Here is a 17,506-nt window from a genome sequence, read left to right as displayed (position 1 = left end):
AAACCCTAACCTTGCCGCCCCATGGAGCCGGCAGGAATCTACGTCGGCGCTCCGTCTAATCCGTTCCAACAAACGAACTTGAGGAGAATCAAAGCCCAGAAGACTGACTCGAAGAAGCGCCGACATCCACCCAAACGCCGCCCTTGCGAGGGCTAAAACCCTACCAATCTACTAGCCGGATCCGAGGCAACAGAAATCTCATCCCCGCCACCGGCAGCCGTAGTGGCAAGCAGAGGGGAGGCGAATCCACAAGCTCGCCGGTGGAGATCAAGGGAGGAAGGCTTTCCCTAGTTGCCTTGCCGGGTGGACTCAACTAGTGTAATGGTTTCCTAGAAAGTAAAATGCATTGGAAGCCCCAAAGATATTCTAAGTGTGTCATCTTGGTTCTGTAAGTATGGAAATGCATCAGTGCAACCCAGGTATGACCTACCCACGTGGCGTGTTGACTAATGCCACTTTGGCCATATTTTGAAGAAAAATACGCCCTCAAAATTTATATCTTCTAATTTCTTTTGGTTATCATATGTGCTTTATTGCAGCGTGTGAAAAGCGTAGAATATTGTAGACTTCGGGTGCAACCGCTTGAAGGTGGTAGTTCAAGCTTTATTTAGCCAATATGAGTGACGGCCTAGTAATAGTGTCCTGAATTGTACATTGTTTCTTATTCTTGCGCCTTTTATTCATGTGTAGCGGAACACTATGTAATAAATTCTTCAATACGATGGATGTGTGCATTGATCGATGCAAAGATCAGGGGCGCCCTCCCATTTTCGAGAAAAAAATATTGTTCGAATCAATTTGTGGATTTAAACAAAATGGATTTCAGCATAAACATCGCCATAGAGCATTTAGCATTTAATCTCGAATTCATCTATCTTCTTTATATATATTTACGGAACATTTAGTGACTGTCCAAACACGAAACAATGTAGTGTAATGAAAGGTACATACATACAGATAAAAATACATGTATTTATGTAATATTTGTAGATATACATGCCGATGTATTTCCCTACTCGGTGGGGTAGGAAGGTTGCATGGCCAAGCCACACATACCACTCTTGTCGGAAATATCCTTCTCCATTCTGAGGTACCCACTCTCGCCCCATGTCGTGCCCCATGAGTTTTTTAACAACCAATACTTAGTTCCATCACTCGTCATGCCATATCCAATAGCTGCTATCCCATGGTCCAAATCAGTTCCGCAAGAGCCGGTCATTACCCCGCCAGAGTAGTGTTGAAATATGACATCACCTCCGTCCACAGCTACTGATACAGGCTGGTTAGCAACGGCTTTCATAAGAGAAGATTCATCGTTGGCGGGCACATCCTCGTAGCCCTTGATGGTTGCAACACTGTTGCTTGCAATGCTGGTCTTGCACTGTCCGTCTTGTGCCGTGTATGGGTAGTTGGCCTCGGTGGTGAGGCCACCATTCTTGATGATGAACTTGAAGGCGTCGTCCATCTCACCACCCTCACAACCTTGATCCACACCATGGACATCACAATCAACCAGCTCTTGCTCAGACAACGAGATGAGCTTCCCCGTGCTCAACTTCACAATGCCTTCAGTTGCCACCACAGCGGAAAATGCCCAACAACAACCTGCAATAATAGGGTCGTCCTTAGTGTGATTCGAGTTATCATGGGAGCGGAACATAATGTAGATATACTACCTAAATCCACTTACCACATTGGCCTTGGTCTTTGATAGGAGTGACAACACCCTTGGTCCTCCAATCAACAGCGGTTGGAAGCGCGTCGATGCTGACATTACTGTACTTGAACCCAGTTGGAGCCCTACCGCCGCTCATTTTCAATCCCTTGTTGGTCTTGGTTGCCCTGAACTCGTCATTGGTGAGGTCGGTGAACTGGTTGACACCGAGCCAGAACTTACGGTTTTCGGCGTTGAACGACTCGATGAAGGCAACGTTGGCTTTGAACACCTCAAACCGCTGCGCCTTCTCGGTGCCGTCCTTGTAAACACGGTTGAACTTCGCCATCCACTGCTCATGCCTCTCCACCATAGCCGTGTCACCAAGCTCGCGAGCTGACAAAACAGCACTGCTGCATAAGCAGATGCAGCCTACGATGGCAAGAAGCAAAGCTTTGGGGATGGCCATGATCTGTCCGATTAGTGCTACTAGTACTATTGTATGTAGCTTGGTACTTTGGTGTGTCAACAATGGGTGGAACGGGATGTGTTTATATAGCTATGGTCTTGCACAGGTACGTAGCATGCACGTTGTGCTCTCAGAGATAATTACTAGATGGAATAAATAATCTTGTGATTATAGATGGTACGTTAGCTTAATTAATTCAGCTATGGCCCCAGATAGTATGATCGCCTTGAGTATTATTGCCCATATTTTGTGCCAGTTGAATAAAAAACAATGATCAAACAGAAACTGCCGGACGGGCAGGGCAGGCAACTATGGGAAAAATATTTAAATCAGTACAAACAGTGCGGAGGAGTTTGGTTATAATCTAAAAGTCTGTAAAATTATTCTCTACTTAGTTCAATGATGCACGGCGATGACAGTGTAATAAAGAAACAATAGAGAGCCAAAACCATCCGACCTTTTGTGACAATGCTTGGTCACCTACCCCACGTTTGCAGTGCTCCAATTGCAAATTATCAAGCAATCTAAGAAGGTGTTCGGTTCAGAGTAGGTAGTGTAAACGTATAATCAGTGTAGGGAGGGTTAGCGAAATGAATAAAGTAGAAACCTGTTTGACTCCACAAATGTACCGATAATCCATAAAAAGTTCTGGTGTTTGTAGTTGATGAATCTGTAAGGATGCATCATGCCATTTAGTGCAAATTATGAAGTTTGTACAACGAAATATTCACTTGGCATTTAGACTGTAGCTTCCTTTAACATTAGTATCTGCAAAATATACTTTCATGTCCCATCTTGTTATGTAATACTTCCTCCGATCCAAAATAGTGTCACAATTTTGAACTAAGGTTAAACATTGGAGGGACTAAACTATATTATATATTTATGAAATACCAAGTTAAAGTATCTTGTGTACTACCCTCCGAAAGCATTGATATAAAATACTTCAATTTTTTCTATATGGTCAGAAAAGATAAGTAGCTTAACTTGATATTTGAAAAATACTTTCGGAAGATTTTTTGGACCATGTCCCATTCGATAGTAATCTATGACCACACTTTTGTTAAAATTTGGCGGTCACGGATTTAGGCCAATGCACGATGTTTTCGGAAAGCGTCACCAGAAAAATCGTTGATAGATCAAAAGATGCATCACTACGTTTCTTAAGTTTGCACGGCTCCGTAAATAGAACATACTATCTATGTACTAAGATACTAAACTCCCTAGGAATGCACTTTTGATGCGTCGAGGCTTTGCGATCGTTGGTGGGCCCACCTATAAGGGAGTGAATGGTTGGTGTGTGTTGCATTTGGGTCTACCTTCAGGGAACGCCATATGTTGATTTATGTGTTACATGTAAGAATTGCACAACCACGCACAGACCAACTCAGCCCACCTAGCACAACAAATACTGCCTCTACTGGATAAGAGCGAAGACAAAAAAAAAAAGACTAACACAAGTTCGTTTCGGAAAAAAACCTAACACCAACGTAACTAAAAGCAGCCTAACTCAAGTGAAACACACAATGAAGCAACAGCTCGTAATAACCCGCATAAAAAAACTTAACTCTTGACCGAAGAACAGGACGACAAAGCACGTGTCACCCTCTAGTAAGTATGAAAATGCACAGGTCCAAACCAGGTTTGACCTACCCAGGTGGCATGTTGACAAATGCTACCTCGGCCATATTTTGCAAGAAATAGATACCCTGAATAGTGAGATTTTCTAATCTCTTTTGGTTATCATATGTGCTTGTGTGTGAAAAGCACAAGGTATTCTAGATTCCGGGTGGAACCGCTTGAAGATGGCCGATCGAGCTTTATTTAGCCGATATGAGTGACGGCCTAGTAGTAGAATCATGAGTGGTACGAATTGTTGCCTATTGCTGTCCCTTTTTTAATAGTAGTGAAATACTATGTAATAGCTTTCTGTAATAGGTTGTGCGCATTGATCGATCCAAAGATCAGGGTTCTGATTTTTTTTCTTTGTTCCAATCAATGATTTGATTCAAACAAGATGGGTTTCAGCGTAAACATCACCATTAAGCTTGAAGTCATCTGCCTTCTTTATATATTGACGGAACACTCGCGATTTTACAAATAAGAAACAATGCAGTGTAATGGAAGGTGCGGACATATCGATAAAAATATGTGTATTTCTACAGTATTTGTAGATATACGTGGCAATGTATTTCCTCTACTCAGTGGGGTAGGAAGGTTGCATGGCCAAGCCACACATACCACTCTTGTCAGAAATATCCTTCTCCATTCTGAGGTACCCACTCTCGCCCCATGTCGTGCCCCATGAGTTCTTCAGCAGCCAATACTTAGTTCCGTCACTCGTCATCCCATATCCAATCGCTGCTATCCCATGGTCCAAATCAGTGCCGCAGGAGCCAGTCATTGCCCCGCCGGAGTAATGTTGAAATATGGCATCCCCTCCGTCCACAGCTACTGACACAGGCTGGTTAGCCACGGCTTTCATAAGAGAAGATTCATCGTTGGCGGGCACATCCTCGTAGCCCTTGATTGTTGCAACATTGTTGCTTGCAATGCTGGTCTTGCATTGTCCATCTTGTGCCGTGTAGGGGTAGTTGGCCTCACTGGTGAGGCTGCCAATCTTGATGATGAACTTGAAGGCTTGTCCATCTCACCACCGTCACAACCCTGATCAACACCATGAATGTCACGCAACTAGCTCTTGTTCCGACAGAGAGACAAGCTTCCCGGTGCTCAACTTCACAATGCCTTCGGTTGCGGCTACAGCTGAAAAGGCCCAAGAACAGCCTGCAATGATAGTGTTATCCTTAGTGTGATTTCAGTTATCATGATAGAATGATATATATACTTTGGTCAAACTTTGGAAAGTTTGATTTAATACAAACCTAATATGCGAACCAAAAATAAACGAGGATACTACCAAAAATTTCTTACCACATTGGCCCTGGTCTTTGATAGGTGTGATGGCACCCTTGGTTCTCCAATCAACGGCGGTTGGAAGTGCATCGGTGCTGACATTGTTGTACTTGAACCTAGTTGGAGCCCGGCTACTGGTCCTCTTGAGGCCCTTGTTGGTCTTGGTTGCCTTGAACTCATCATTGGTGAGGTCGGTAAACTGGTTGACACCGAGCCAGAACTTGTGGTTTCTGGCGTTGAACGACTCGATGAAGGCAACGTTGGCCTTGAACACCTCGAACCACCGCACCTTCTCGGCGTTGTCCTTGTAAACACGGTTGAACTTCACCATCCACTGCTCATGCCTCTCCACCATGGCCGCGTCGGCGAGCTCGCGAGCTGACATAACTGTACTACTGCATAAGCAGATGCAGCCTAGAATGGCAAGAAGAAAAGACTTGGGGATGGCCATGATGTGTTCGATTAGTGCTTAGTTGCTGGCGGTTTGGTCTGTCGAGAATGTGTGGAATGGAATGTGTTTATATAGCTGCAATCCTGCACATGTACTTAGAAGGCACGGTGATGCGGAGCATCCCACGGTCATCCCCATGGACCTACCGACGTCTCCTACAACAACACGTGGACCAATGACAAGAGCTCGAGCAAAGGCTATCGGAGATAAGGTGAACTCGCTCCTCTCTAAACTACCACTTTGTACATATGAGACATGGTTGCTACCTCAAGTGCAAACCCTATGTGTGATCAGGTACTTGGAGGAAGGCCATGGATCAGCTACGCCCAACGGACAAGACGGCGAGGTCACCAAGTACAAGGAACAAGAAGAAGAGCTGCCAGGAAGTCCCCAGCCACCGGACGACCGAGACTTGTCGGACGTCCGACGCCTGGAGCATCACCCAGCCCGATGATCCGCAGCCAGCGAACGCTACAGCGGTCGGACGTCCGACGCAGACCGGACGACCGACGCCCTCGAGCCACCGGACGACCGAGCTCCTCCGGACGTCCGACACCACCAGTCCAGAACCAAAACGTCGGAAGTATGGAGATCACCGGAGAACCGACACACCGAACGCCCGACCCCGGCCGAAAGTCCGACGTCACCTAATTAGAGCGGAAACGTCTAAAATCCGACGCTTACGGAACGTCCGAGCGCCCGCGAGACACCGGACAACCGGTAACTGTCGGACGTCTGACGCCTGTGTGTTGACAGCGTGTGGGGCCGAGACCCACTTACCCTTTTGTGACACTAGACTATATATACTCCTCCTCCTCCTCCCACTTATTAGGGTGAGCATTGTGATAGCCCATTTGAGAGATAGAGCTTTGCTCATCCACCCGGATCTACTCCACCGAGAGAGACCGCGGCCTCTACGGAGAAGAACCATCTTGGATTCAAGACCCCTAACGGGAAGACCCTCAAGACCTCCTCATGGAGAATAACTTGCTGTATCGTCCTTTGTTGATCGTGGATCGTGTATCTCTTTGTGTTTCGAGGATCTAGGACATGTGTAATCGAATCTTGTGGTTTGAGTGATTCCTCTCGTGTTTTCCCCTCGTGTTCTTCGCGGGATCCGCTCCAATCGTGAAAGATCGGGCATCTAGGGTTCTACCCTACATCACACGGTGTGCTCTCGAATGATAGTGTGAAGATGAATAACAGCGTAGCGGTGAAGTTAATTACCAGATGGAATAAATAATCTTGTGATTGTGGATACGAGTAGTACTTTTAACTTAATTCAGCTCTGGCCCCTGGAGTCAACGGTGGCGTCGAGTATTATAGTACTACCCCTAGTTCATGCCTGGTGAAAAAATAGAAGTGTGAAAAATAAACTTCCGGGCAGGGCAGGGCAGTATTGCAGCTACGAAAGTATATATTTTAGAATAGTCCAGACAGAGTGGAGGAGTTTGGCTGATCCGAAAGTCAATAAATTATTCTCTAGCACTCCCTTCGATCTATATTAATTATGATTTAGTAAAATGTTATACTAAATCAGGGAGTACTTAACTTAGTTTGACCTAAAGTCCGTAAAATTATTCTCTAGTACTTAGTTCAAAGATGCACGACGAAAACAACAATAAAGAAACAATGAAGCAAAGAAACCATTCGACCTTCTTGGACCGCTATATGTTGCATGTAAGAATTGCACAGGCAGACACAGAACAACTCAGTCCACCTCGTACAACAGATACTGCCTCTACTGTATAAGAGCGTAGACAACAAAAAAACTAACAACAACATAATTAAAAACCGTTCTAACTTAGGTTAAACACACAATGAAGCAACCGCTCGTAATAACCCGCATAAAAACCTAAACTCTTGACCGAAGAACAAGGCGACTAAGCACGCGTGAGCCTGTAGTAAGTATGAAAATGCACAGGTCCAACCCAGGCTTGACCTACCTAGCGTGTTGATTAATGCTACCTCGGCCATATTTTGTAAGAAATATACACCCTGAAACCGAAGAGATAATGGACCATTTGATCCTCGCGTGTCCGTTTACTGTGGCTTGTTGGCTGAAAGTTGGGATTTCATGGAGTCCGAATCAAAGGCGGATTGAGGCCATCCAAGCTGTTAAACAGAGCTTCTTGGGAGACTTATTTTTTGAGATTGTGGGTATTGTTGCCTGGAATATTTGGAAAGAGCGAAACAACTTCATTTTCAGGCACATCAATCCTACTTTGGCAGCTTGGAGAGAGAGGACCAAGTCAGATCTTCTCTGGCTAAAATATAGAGTGGACAAAGCTTTTTGGGACTGCATTACTCTGTTAGCTCGTTCCTTGTAATTGTATAATCCCTCCTTGATCTCCTTACAAATCTTAAACACTTAGGTTTTTCTTTCTGCTAGTACTTCTTTAGCTTCTTCCTTCCTTGTGGACTCCCATCAATGCCTTGTACTATCATGTAAAGTCAACCTATATTTAATATAGCACAATATGAGCCTCTCCTACGGTTTCAAGATCAAAAAAAAAAATAGACACCCTCAAAAGTGAGATTTTCGAATTTCTTTTGGTTATTATATGTGCTTTACTGCAGCGTGTGAAAAGCACAAGGTATTCTAGATTTTGGATGGAACCGCTTGAAGATGGTAGTTCGAGCTTTATTTAGCCGATATGAGTGACGGCCTAGTAGTGGAATCATGAGTGGTACGAATTGTTGTGTATTGTTGTACCTTTTTAGTGTAGTGAAATACTAGTAAGATGGTTGTGCACATTCATCGATCCAAAGATCAGGGACGTTCTTTCATTCTGAATTTTTTTTTGTTCCAACCAATGATTGGATTCAAACAAGATGGGTTTCAGCATAAACATCCTCATAGAGCATTAAGCACAAGGTATTCTAGATCCCGGGTGGAACCGTTTGAAGATGGTAGATCGAGCTTTATTTTGCCGATATGGGTGACGGCCTAGTAGTAGAATCATGAGTGGTACAAGTTGTTGCCTATTGTCGTACCTTTTTTAAGTGTAGTGAAATACTTCATACGTCTCGAATTACTTGTCACTCAAAGGGATGTATCTAGCACTAAAATAAAGCATTGATTGATTCAAAGATGGTTGTGCGTACCGATTGATCCAAAGATCAGGGACACTCTCTTATTTCTGAAAAATATATTTGTTCCAATCAATGATTGGATTCAAACAAGATGGGTTTGAGCGTAAACATCACCATAGAGCATGAAGCTTGAAATCATCTGCCTTCTTTATATATATATATTGACGGAACACTCGCGATTTTACAAACAAGGAACAATGTAGTGTAATGGAAGGTGCGTACATATAGATAAACATATGTGTATTTTTGCGGTATTTCTAGATATTTGTGGCAATGTATTTCCTCTACTCGGTGGGGTAGGAAGGTTGCATTGCCAAGCCACACATACCACTCTTGTCAGAAATATCCTTCTCCATTCTGAGGTACCCGCTTTCACCCCACGTCGTGCCCCATGAGTTTTTCAGCAGCCAATATTTAGTTCCGTCACTTGTCATGCCATATCCAATCGTTGCTATCCCATGGTCCAAATCAGTGCCGCAGGAGCCAGTCATTACCCCACCGGAGTAATGTTAAAATATGACATCCCCTCCATCCACAGCTACTGACACGGGCTGGTTAGCCACGGCTTTCATAAGAGAAGATTCATCGTTGGCAGGCACATCCTCGTAGCCCTTGATGGTTGCAACACTGTTGCTTGCAATGCTGGTCTTGCATTGTCCGTCTTGTGCGGTGTAGGGGTAGTTGGCCTCGGTGGTGAGGCCGCCATTCTTGATGATGAACTTGAAGGCGTCGTCCATCTCGCCACCCTCACAACCCTGATCAACACCATGAATGTCACAGTCAACTAGCTCTTGTTCCGACAGAGAGACAAGCTTTCCAGTGCTCAACTTCACAATGCACTCGGTCGCGGCCACAGCTGAAAAGGCCCAGCAGCAACCTGCAATAATAGTATGGTCCTTAGTGTGATTTAACTTATCATGAGAACATGATATATAAACCTGATCAAACTTCAGAAAGTTTGACTTAATACAAACATAATATGCGAACCAAAAATAAACAAAGGGAGTACTACAAAAATTTGCTTACCACATTGACCTTGGTCTTTGATAGGCGTGACGGCACCCTTGGTTCTCCAATCAACAGCGGCTGGAAGTGCATCGGTGCTGACATTGTTGTACTTGAACCCGGTTGGAGCCTGGCTACCGCTCCTCTTGAGGCCCTTGTTGGTCTTGGTTGCCTTGAACTCATCATTGGTGAGGTCGGTAAACTGGTTGACACCGAGCCAGAACTTGTGGTTTCCGGCGTTGAACGACTCGATGAAGGCAACGTTGGCCTTGAACACCTCGAACCGCTGTGCCTTCTCGGTGCCGTCCTTGTAAACGCGGTTGAACTTCGCCATCCACTGCTCATGCCGCTCCACCATGGCCGCGTCGCCGAGCTCGCGAGCTGACAGAACAACACTACTGCATAAGCAGATGCAGCCTACGATGGCAAGAAGCAAAGTCTTGGGAATGGCCATGATCTGCTCGATTGGTGCTTGATTACTGGTGGTTTGGTCTGTCCACAATGTGTGGAATGGAATGTGTTTACATAGCTGTAGTGGTGCACATGTACGTAGAAGACACGGCGTGCCCTCGGATGATAGTGTGAAGATGAATAACAGCGTAGCGGTGAAGTTAATTAGCAGATGGAATAAACAAATCTTGTGTTGTGATAAGCGTAGTGCGTTTAGCTTAATTCAGCTCCGGCCTCTGGAGTCAATGGTGGCGTCGAGTATTATACTACCCCTTGTTCGTGCCTGGTGAATAATAACAATGAGAAAATTAAACTGCCGGGCGGGGCAGGGCTATATTGCAGTATATATTTTACAACAGTTCAGAAAAAGCGGAGGAGTTTGGCTGATCTGAAAGTCAATAAAATTATTCTCTAGTACCCCGTCTGATCTAATCTACAATATTAATTGTCGCCGATTAAGTACAAAGTTATACTGAATCAGGGAGTACTTAACTTAGTTTGATCTGAAAATCCATAAAATTATTCTCTAGTAGTACTTAGTTAGTTCAAAGATGCACGACGATAACAAAAATAAAGAAACAAATAAAGCTAAGAAACCATTCGGCCTTTTCTGACCATGCCCTCCTCGACGTTCACAGTTAGTGCAAAGAAGCAAAGGAGATTGCCGGAGAGACGAACGCAGCTCACGGGAACGGCTGCACGGTGCCACATTTCATAGCCACTTTCTGGTACATGACTTGAAGGGCAGCCCGGTGCAGATAGCTCCCTCTTTGGGTCTTTTGTACGCAGCCTTTTCCGGCATTTTTGCATGCTGTTTTCGGGTCTACAGAAGGGGAAATAATCACTAGTATAATATGTTTTTTGGAGCTGCACAAGAATTATATGTTTGCCTATGGAGTATTTCCAGTGAAGAATATGTTCATTCTTTACAACAAAAACAACAACAACAAAAAAAAACAAAATTACCCATTACTGCTATGTACTGTTCTTGGCCTCTCTATTTTAGTCTTGCTCAGGGAAAACCCTCTCCAAGAAACTAACGAATCGTTTCGAATACAAGTTCGGATCAACAGATGATATCGAAAGGGGGTCGAACTTGAGTGATTTGACCGCATGCTCTACCCTCTTGGACGTGTTGTACTCCTGCAGTATGTCTATGATGCCAAGGTAGAGCACGACGTCGTACTCCTCGACCGCGTCCGTGCTTTCCAGCAATTTCCGAGCTCGGGCCGGCATGTTCACCCCTAGCTGCACTCTGAACCTGAATATAGACGGCACATGAATCTTGGTTATTATGAGGTTAATATAATAATCATGTAGGACTTTTAACTTTCAGCAAAACAATAAAACGAAAGTGTAACTTTTTGCTCAACACACTTGAATTCATACACTTCAGCAACATATATCCCAGTATTGGGCAGAATTGTAGAATATTTTTGGCGAAGTTAAGAAAATCTACCTGCCGGTGCCCGGCAGAACAAGATCGACTTCTTCGTAACCACCTTCTGAGGCTCTAACCATGCTTCCTCTGATGTGGGAACCGCCTGCTGTCGTACCTGGCTCGTGAGCAACTAGTAGAAATCCCTTTGAGGAATTTGCATCCTCACAATGCAGTGGCACGCTACCTGATTAAGGTGAAAAAGACAATAGATGGAAGTCAAAACCTGAAGGTAGGCAATTGATACAAATTCGATGAAACTAATTAAGAAGCAAAACAGAGTGTACAAGTGTGCAATCTGAGGTATTTTTTCCAACTTCACATTTAAGAGGTACTACTCATCTGTACTTGAGGTAGGATACTGGGTACATACAATCCATTGCAGATGTAATTCCACTGCTTTCAAGTGTATTCTGATGTGACGTGGCAGCCTTCAAGTGATTGGGAGCTCTGAAGTGGATTCCCAGTAGCATGCTATAGTCAATAATCGATTGGGATTCCAGGAACATGCTATCAAGAGCTATCTGCCTGAAAATTGGTTGACGAAATGGTTAGCAGTTCGCGCTTATCATCAAATTGTCAATTGTTGAATCATATGTTTATTAATGTTCAACGCTTCATGTTCTAAAAGGAGATCTCAAGGTTTCATAATGAATGATTCCATGGATTCCTATGTTCGAAACTGGTTCCGGAAAAAACACCACAGCAGAAATGGTGCAGTAATATGTCAAGCTCAACTACAGAGATGCCATTTCATCATATCTTTAACTCTACAGGAAAACAAGTTGGTGGTCATGGTCCTTTTACCTTGAACCGTCACACTAGTTACAAACGGCTGAAACTGGGATGGGATTGCTCGCCATCCATTTAAATCTGTTTTGCAGAAACACCCAATCTACCATGAATTTTACACTTGGAAACATGTATGATTCTTTTAATCCGCGGCAACGCACGGGTTCCTTGCTAGTACTTGCACACAATGTTTTCTCTTTTAATATCCCTCATCCATTCAAACAACACAAAAATAAGGATTAAACCAAGTGCATGTGCTTTATATTGAGAAAAATCATTTTTCATAAAATAGCAGGAAACAATCGATAGATAGGCAGAGATTCAGGCTGAAGTAGCAATTTAGTACACATCATTTGCTTCCTTTGGTTTGTACAGGGACCCAATGAAACAAACTTCTAGCAAGTAAAGTCGTAAAATATAATGGTTGTGAACTCTTAAAGCTACCACCACAGATAATACAAGAAAATAAACTACAGAAAGATGGAAAATATACAGATCAACAAAGGAACAGCCTACCTGAAAAGCGCTTCCCTCCATGATTTATCAACATGAAATGCATGTGCTAGGTCAAGATCCTTTAATGTTGTGTTCTCATTAATTTTTTGCTTCTTTGTTGACCGGCCCTGTGTAGATCCCTTTAAGTCGTACTTACGATGAATTCGCAGCTCAGTGCAGAACATATTGCCCATCACAACAAAACGGACCTGCAATAGCACCATAGATGGCAATAACTATGGCAAATGCATATGAGCTAAACTACAATAGTGCACAAAAATATGACCATGTACCTTTTTTCCAGCTTTTAGCGTAATCCTGTGCACGCCAAAAAATTTCGTAATGAGAGTATTATCATAAGCTTTGACATGATTGTAATATTTTGGAAGCATCTTCAACAGTATCTGCAGGACGTATTACATCAAACCAATCTGCAGTAGGCATATCTTATCACTCAACAAGGGAGCCCGTTTTCTTTGGGGGGTAAAGCTCACTTTTACAGTTTACTCATATTTTAATTACTCTAATAGCATTGTCTTTTGTGCAAGAAACAGAATTCCTGGTTGCAAATGTAAACAGGGAAAACATACACATAAACAATCTTGAGGACCATACCTTCAGTTCACTTTTTCTCAATGTTTTTATAACAAATCGTTCATCCTGAGAAAGATAGAAAATACTGCCACTTTTCCCAGGTGAAGAAAGCTCCTTTAGACTATCACCCCCACATATGGACATCATGTAATCTGCGGAATCAATACGAAACATTTCCCGAAGATTCCTAGCAAACATAGATGTGTTACTTAGAAAATGATTAGCTTTGGAGAAAATCAAAGAAAACAGAAGACCCTATCAAGATTCAGGGTTGATGCAACTTTCTCTGCAGTCTGTGTCATCCAGCATTGTTTGAACAAATATTATACATGCACTACTACAGTTTATACTCTAAATAAAAAATAGAAAGTAAAATTATGAAACAGTTAGATATGTGCGAACTATTATTCGTGGCACACACTTCAGCATGAGCGGCGCTCTTATGCTGTGACTCCTTCAGACCAGCCACAGTACTTCATGAACATTTTTTTGAGAAAACTTCATGAAGCTGTGACCATGAGTTTCTCGCTTGTTTCTGGAACGGTCGGCGACTTATTTATGTTAGATTTAGTACTATTTGTTGTGCTTATAGCAACAGGGTGTCTAACCATTCTGCTGCTTCTTCGTTCAGATGATGAATTATATGTTCAAATTAACTCCTTCACCATTTTCTACGTCAGTTGGGGAATGGTGAATCATGGAGAAGCACACCCTAATACTCAACTATGGATGAGTGAGCCACAGTTCTAAAATCCTATCAGAGGAAATAATATGAGTACAGTAGTAATTATAAATTATTCTACACTTTGCAAATTGGAAGAGACGTACCGGAAGACCATAGGACAATAGTCTTTCCAAAAGAAATTGACAGAGCAGTGTGGAGGGGTATACTGCGAGCCTTCACAAGGGAAGTACATTATTATCCGGGCCCTAGGTCCAAAATCATTTGAACGAACTTCACGCAAAGGTACAGGGGTGATTTTACCCACGGTATACCTGAAAATTATTGTTGTCTGGTCCATCAGTAGCTAATGGAATAGCACTAAACAAAATGATGATTTGACTAATGGAACATCTGATAGCTAAAATAACTTGAACAAACAACAAAGCAGTGAAATTAAAGAGATGGTTTGATGGGTATAGGCATATACTCCCTCCGTAAACTAATATAAGAGCGTTTAGATCACTACTTTAGTGGTAGTGATCTAAACGCTCTTATATTAGTTTACAGAGGGAGTACTTAATAGGTGTGGTGTTGGAAAACATGCCAAGAAAATGTGACAATGATAAGCATCTGTGAACGATTGTTTTATGGAAAATACTCATGTACGGAATAATATATGTTACATTAGTGTAGTACATCTTCCTCAAAGATGAAATATTCCTTTATACAACATGGACCATATTCATTATCTGGAGCCAGTATTGACCTACTTTTGTTGTACTCAAATAATATAAACTATGACTACTTGTTAATCCTTCACCACTGAACTGACTACTGAATGCTGATCTTTCAGGCAGTAATACTGCGCTTGAATTGTGTTTGTTACTCTGTTGCCTGAATCTGCAAGTACTCATTCCTACTTACGTAGCTTACTTCATTTAAACAGGGTGCACCAGCCTTAAACATACATACACACTATGCAAAAGAACCAACATAAGGTAGATTCATGCGGCTAAATTCAGATGACACAGAAAATTGCAGTGATACATTGATGCTATTCAGCGCTCACCTGATGCCGAGTTGCAAATTAAGCATTAGAAAATAGCTCCTGTGGCCCTTGTAAATAGTCTCCATTGGCCCTCTTTCTTGTTTTTGCCAGGTATTTTCCTGTGTTTCACCGCTGTCCAACATTCCTGAATGTTTACCCTTTGGCTGTTCGGAGATAAGCACTCCTTGTATATATTCCCGTTCATAGACGAAATCCTTATGAACATCAGTGTTCTGTAAACCCTCGTTACTTGACAAGGATTTATTGGGTAGATCTTGTGGTAAGTGATTTCCAGAATCATCAACAAAAATTGGTGTTGTGCCATTTGAAATGCGCCTGGGACGATGAAAAAACCTACGTAGTCCCCATTTGTTGCACAGATTTTGCAATATAAACAACAGTCCAACTTTGACCTTTTCATTACTAGAACTTGAAGCACTTGTACCATCATTATTTGTTGCACACTCAGAAACTTCAAGGTTACAAGGTATTTTACTTCCTGGTTGATAAAATATGCCATGGCCATCCTTGACTCCCCTATCCCACGTACCAATGTAACATGCGCCTGATGCGTATTTGCAGTAACCTTTCCCATGAGCCAGCCCACTGAGCCAATTACAGTCAAGAGTATCACCATTTATCCACTGCATTACGCCTCGGCCGTTCATGCTACCTGACTTCCAGTTTCCAATGTAGATGTTGCCAGCAGCCCATGTATATTTACCATACCCATCCGGCAAACCCTCGTTCCACAAGCCTTCATAACTGTCAGAGTTGGAGTAAACCATTGTCCCCATTCCCTGCTTTTTGTTCATCCTCCAAGAACCTTTGTAAACCGAGCCGTCGACCCCCTTGAAAGTGCCTGTTCCATCGATGAAACCTCCACGGAAGTCGCCTTCATAGGATGCGCCTGAAGGCCACTGGATGATTCCTCTCCCGGTCATTTTGCTTTTATCCCATTCGCCGTCATAAAGGGATCCATCCGTCCACATATACTTCCCCATTCCATGAGGCACTAGCCCATCGAAGTTGCCCACATAGACGTCTCCATTTGGAAGGGTATCCCCCCTAATCACAAAGAAAAGAATAGCCGCAAAAATAAAAATCAGAAGAAAAGAATCAGGCTAAAAGAGCACACATCCATTACATGTATTCAAATTTCTATACCAAGCATCCCAAAAATGGACCGCACAAATCTAGTAACATTAATTCAATTAATGGTGTGTCTTGCAGCTGCAAATCAGGCTCTCATTGTAATGTGGTTTTCAGTATCCAGGGAAAGCACTGAAGAAGCACTTGCTGTTTGTACCCAAAAAAGAGTAAGGCAGACTAATATTAGAAATGTGAATTCGCACACCTCTGGGCGCTCCCGGTGCTTGCCTCTGCGCCGGCCATGTCAAGGTCCACAGGAATAGCTGAGAAGCCACAAAAATATCGCTCTAGATGGCCTGAAACAGAGCAGAGGAAGCTGTCATGCAATGGCCACTTTGTCTTTGTTGGGAGAAGCAGAGCGAAAAATCCACTGTCGTATACTAGTACTACTAGTCAAACAAATACAGTAGTAAAACACAGAAGAAGAATTGTACACTACTGGTGCCCCGGCGCAAACATTCTAATAGGCGTGCGGCAGATACGTCACATCACTTGGGCATCTATCATCGGTAAAACAAATAGTAAAGCACAGCGTCAAACATGTTTGACAACGCTTTGTGCTGCCTGTAAGCAAGAAAGGCTATGAAAGAGTTGGAGTTATTTGTGGAGGAGAAAGGAGGCTCAGATCACAAAAGTGAGCCCCGATTGCAGCAGCCAGGCAGCCAGTCAAATCCGCAGCGAAACTGAGAAAAGCCGCCGCAAAGTGAGTGCTACTAGAGTATCGTCGTGGAAGTCGCAGCACCCAGTTCAAAGACGGGCCAAATTAAAGCAGGAGGACTCGGAAGTCGGAAGCAGCTGAATTCAAGCTAGAAGAAATTGGGCACGCACGCACGCACGCACGCCCTCGCAGCATCGCTTCCCGCCGAGCCGCGGGCCCGAAGCTCCCCCAATCGCAAGCGAGTCACGGAGCGAACCAACAATAACAGGCACGAAGCCGTACCTCGGCTCGCCGGAAGGAGGAGGAGGAGCTCATGAAGCCCACCCGCAGCACGCCGCCGGCCGGGGAGACCGCGCGCCCATCCGATTCCGATCCGCGTCTAGCCCAGCCCAGGGAGATCACGATCGCGGCGAGCAGGGAGGGAGCGAGGGGCAGGGGGAAAGGGAGGAGAGGCACCGGTACCGGAGGGGAGGGCAGGGGCAGAGGGATGAGGCGAGGGGACAGGGGTGGGCCCGGGATCGCACCCACCGTTGCGGGGTGCGCGGGGAAGCTGGCGCCGACCAATCCCAGCCGCCCCACCTCCCCCAGATTTTTTTCTCCATGCCCGCAGCGAATAAGGACTGG

The 17,506-nt window shown here is 43.9% G+C and overlaps 3 protein-coding genes and 1 pseudogene across 3 annotated transcripts; all 4 read right to left on the bottom strand.

Moving 5' to 3' along the window:
- Positions 1 to 1,012: 1,012 nt before the first annotated feature.
- LOC123099435 (senescence-specific cysteine protease SAG39-like) lies at positions 1,013 to 2,123 on the bottom strand. The gene is made up of 2 exons (XM_044521595.1): positions 1,691 to 2,123; positions 1,013 to 1,605 (listed from the first exon to the last, which is right to left on the bottom strand). The coding sequence occupies exons 1-2, from the start codon at positions 2,121 to 2,123 to the stop codon at positions 1,013 to 1,015; spliced, it is 1,026 nt and encodes a 341-aa protein (XP_044377530.1).
- A 2,197-nt stretch (positions 2,124 to 4,320) lies between these two features.
- LOC123099434 (senescence-specific cysteine protease SAG39-like) lies at positions 4,321 to 5,394 on the bottom strand. Its single transcript, XM_044521594.1, has 2 exons — positions 5,058 to 5,394; positions 4,321 to 4,772 (listed from the first exon to the last, which is right to left on the bottom strand). Exons 1-2 carry the CDS (start codon positions 5,392 to 5,394, stop codon positions 4,321 to 4,323), a joined length of 789 nt encoding a protein of 262 aa, XP_044377529.1.
- Positions 5,395 to 8,870: 3,476 nt separating this feature from the next.
- On the bottom strand, positions 8,871 to 10,045 carry LOC123099433 (senescence-specific cysteine protease SAG39-like; annotated as a pseudogene).
- Positions 10,046 to 10,869: 824 nt separating this feature from the next.
- Positions 10,870 to 17,366, bottom strand: LOC123095807 (phosphatidylinositol 4-phosphate 5-kinase 1). Its single transcript, XM_044517374.1, has 10 exons — positions 17,165 to 17,366; positions 16,430 to 16,520; positions 15,094 to 16,140; positions 14,189 to 14,356; positions 13,382 to 13,547; positions 13,060 to 13,170; positions 12,788 to 12,975; positions 11,853 to 12,007; positions 11,501 to 11,666; positions 10,870 to 11,302 (listed from the first exon to the last, which is right to left on the bottom strand). The coding sequence occupies exons 2-10, from the start codon at positions 16,465 to 16,467 to the stop codon at positions 11,044 to 11,046; spliced, it is 2,298 nt and encodes a 765-aa protein (XP_044373309.1). The 5' UTR covers positions 16,468 to 16,520; positions 17,165 to 17,366; the 3' UTR covers positions 10,870 to 11,043.
- Between the last annotated feature and the right edge of the window lie 140 nt (positions 17,367 to 17,506).

This window comes from Triticum aestivum, chromosome 4D, assembly GCF_018294505.1.
Source record: "Triticum aestivum cultivar Chinese Spring chromosome 4D, IWGSC CS RefSeq v2.1, whole genome shotgun sequence".
In the NCBI taxonomy this organism is placed as follows: domain Eukaryota; kingdom Viridiplantae; phylum Streptophyta; class Magnoliopsida; order Poales; family Poaceae; genus Triticum; species Triticum aestivum.
The sequence above is the reverse complement of the archived record's forward strand: the minus strand, read 5'-3'. Positions and strand labels throughout refer to the sequence as shown.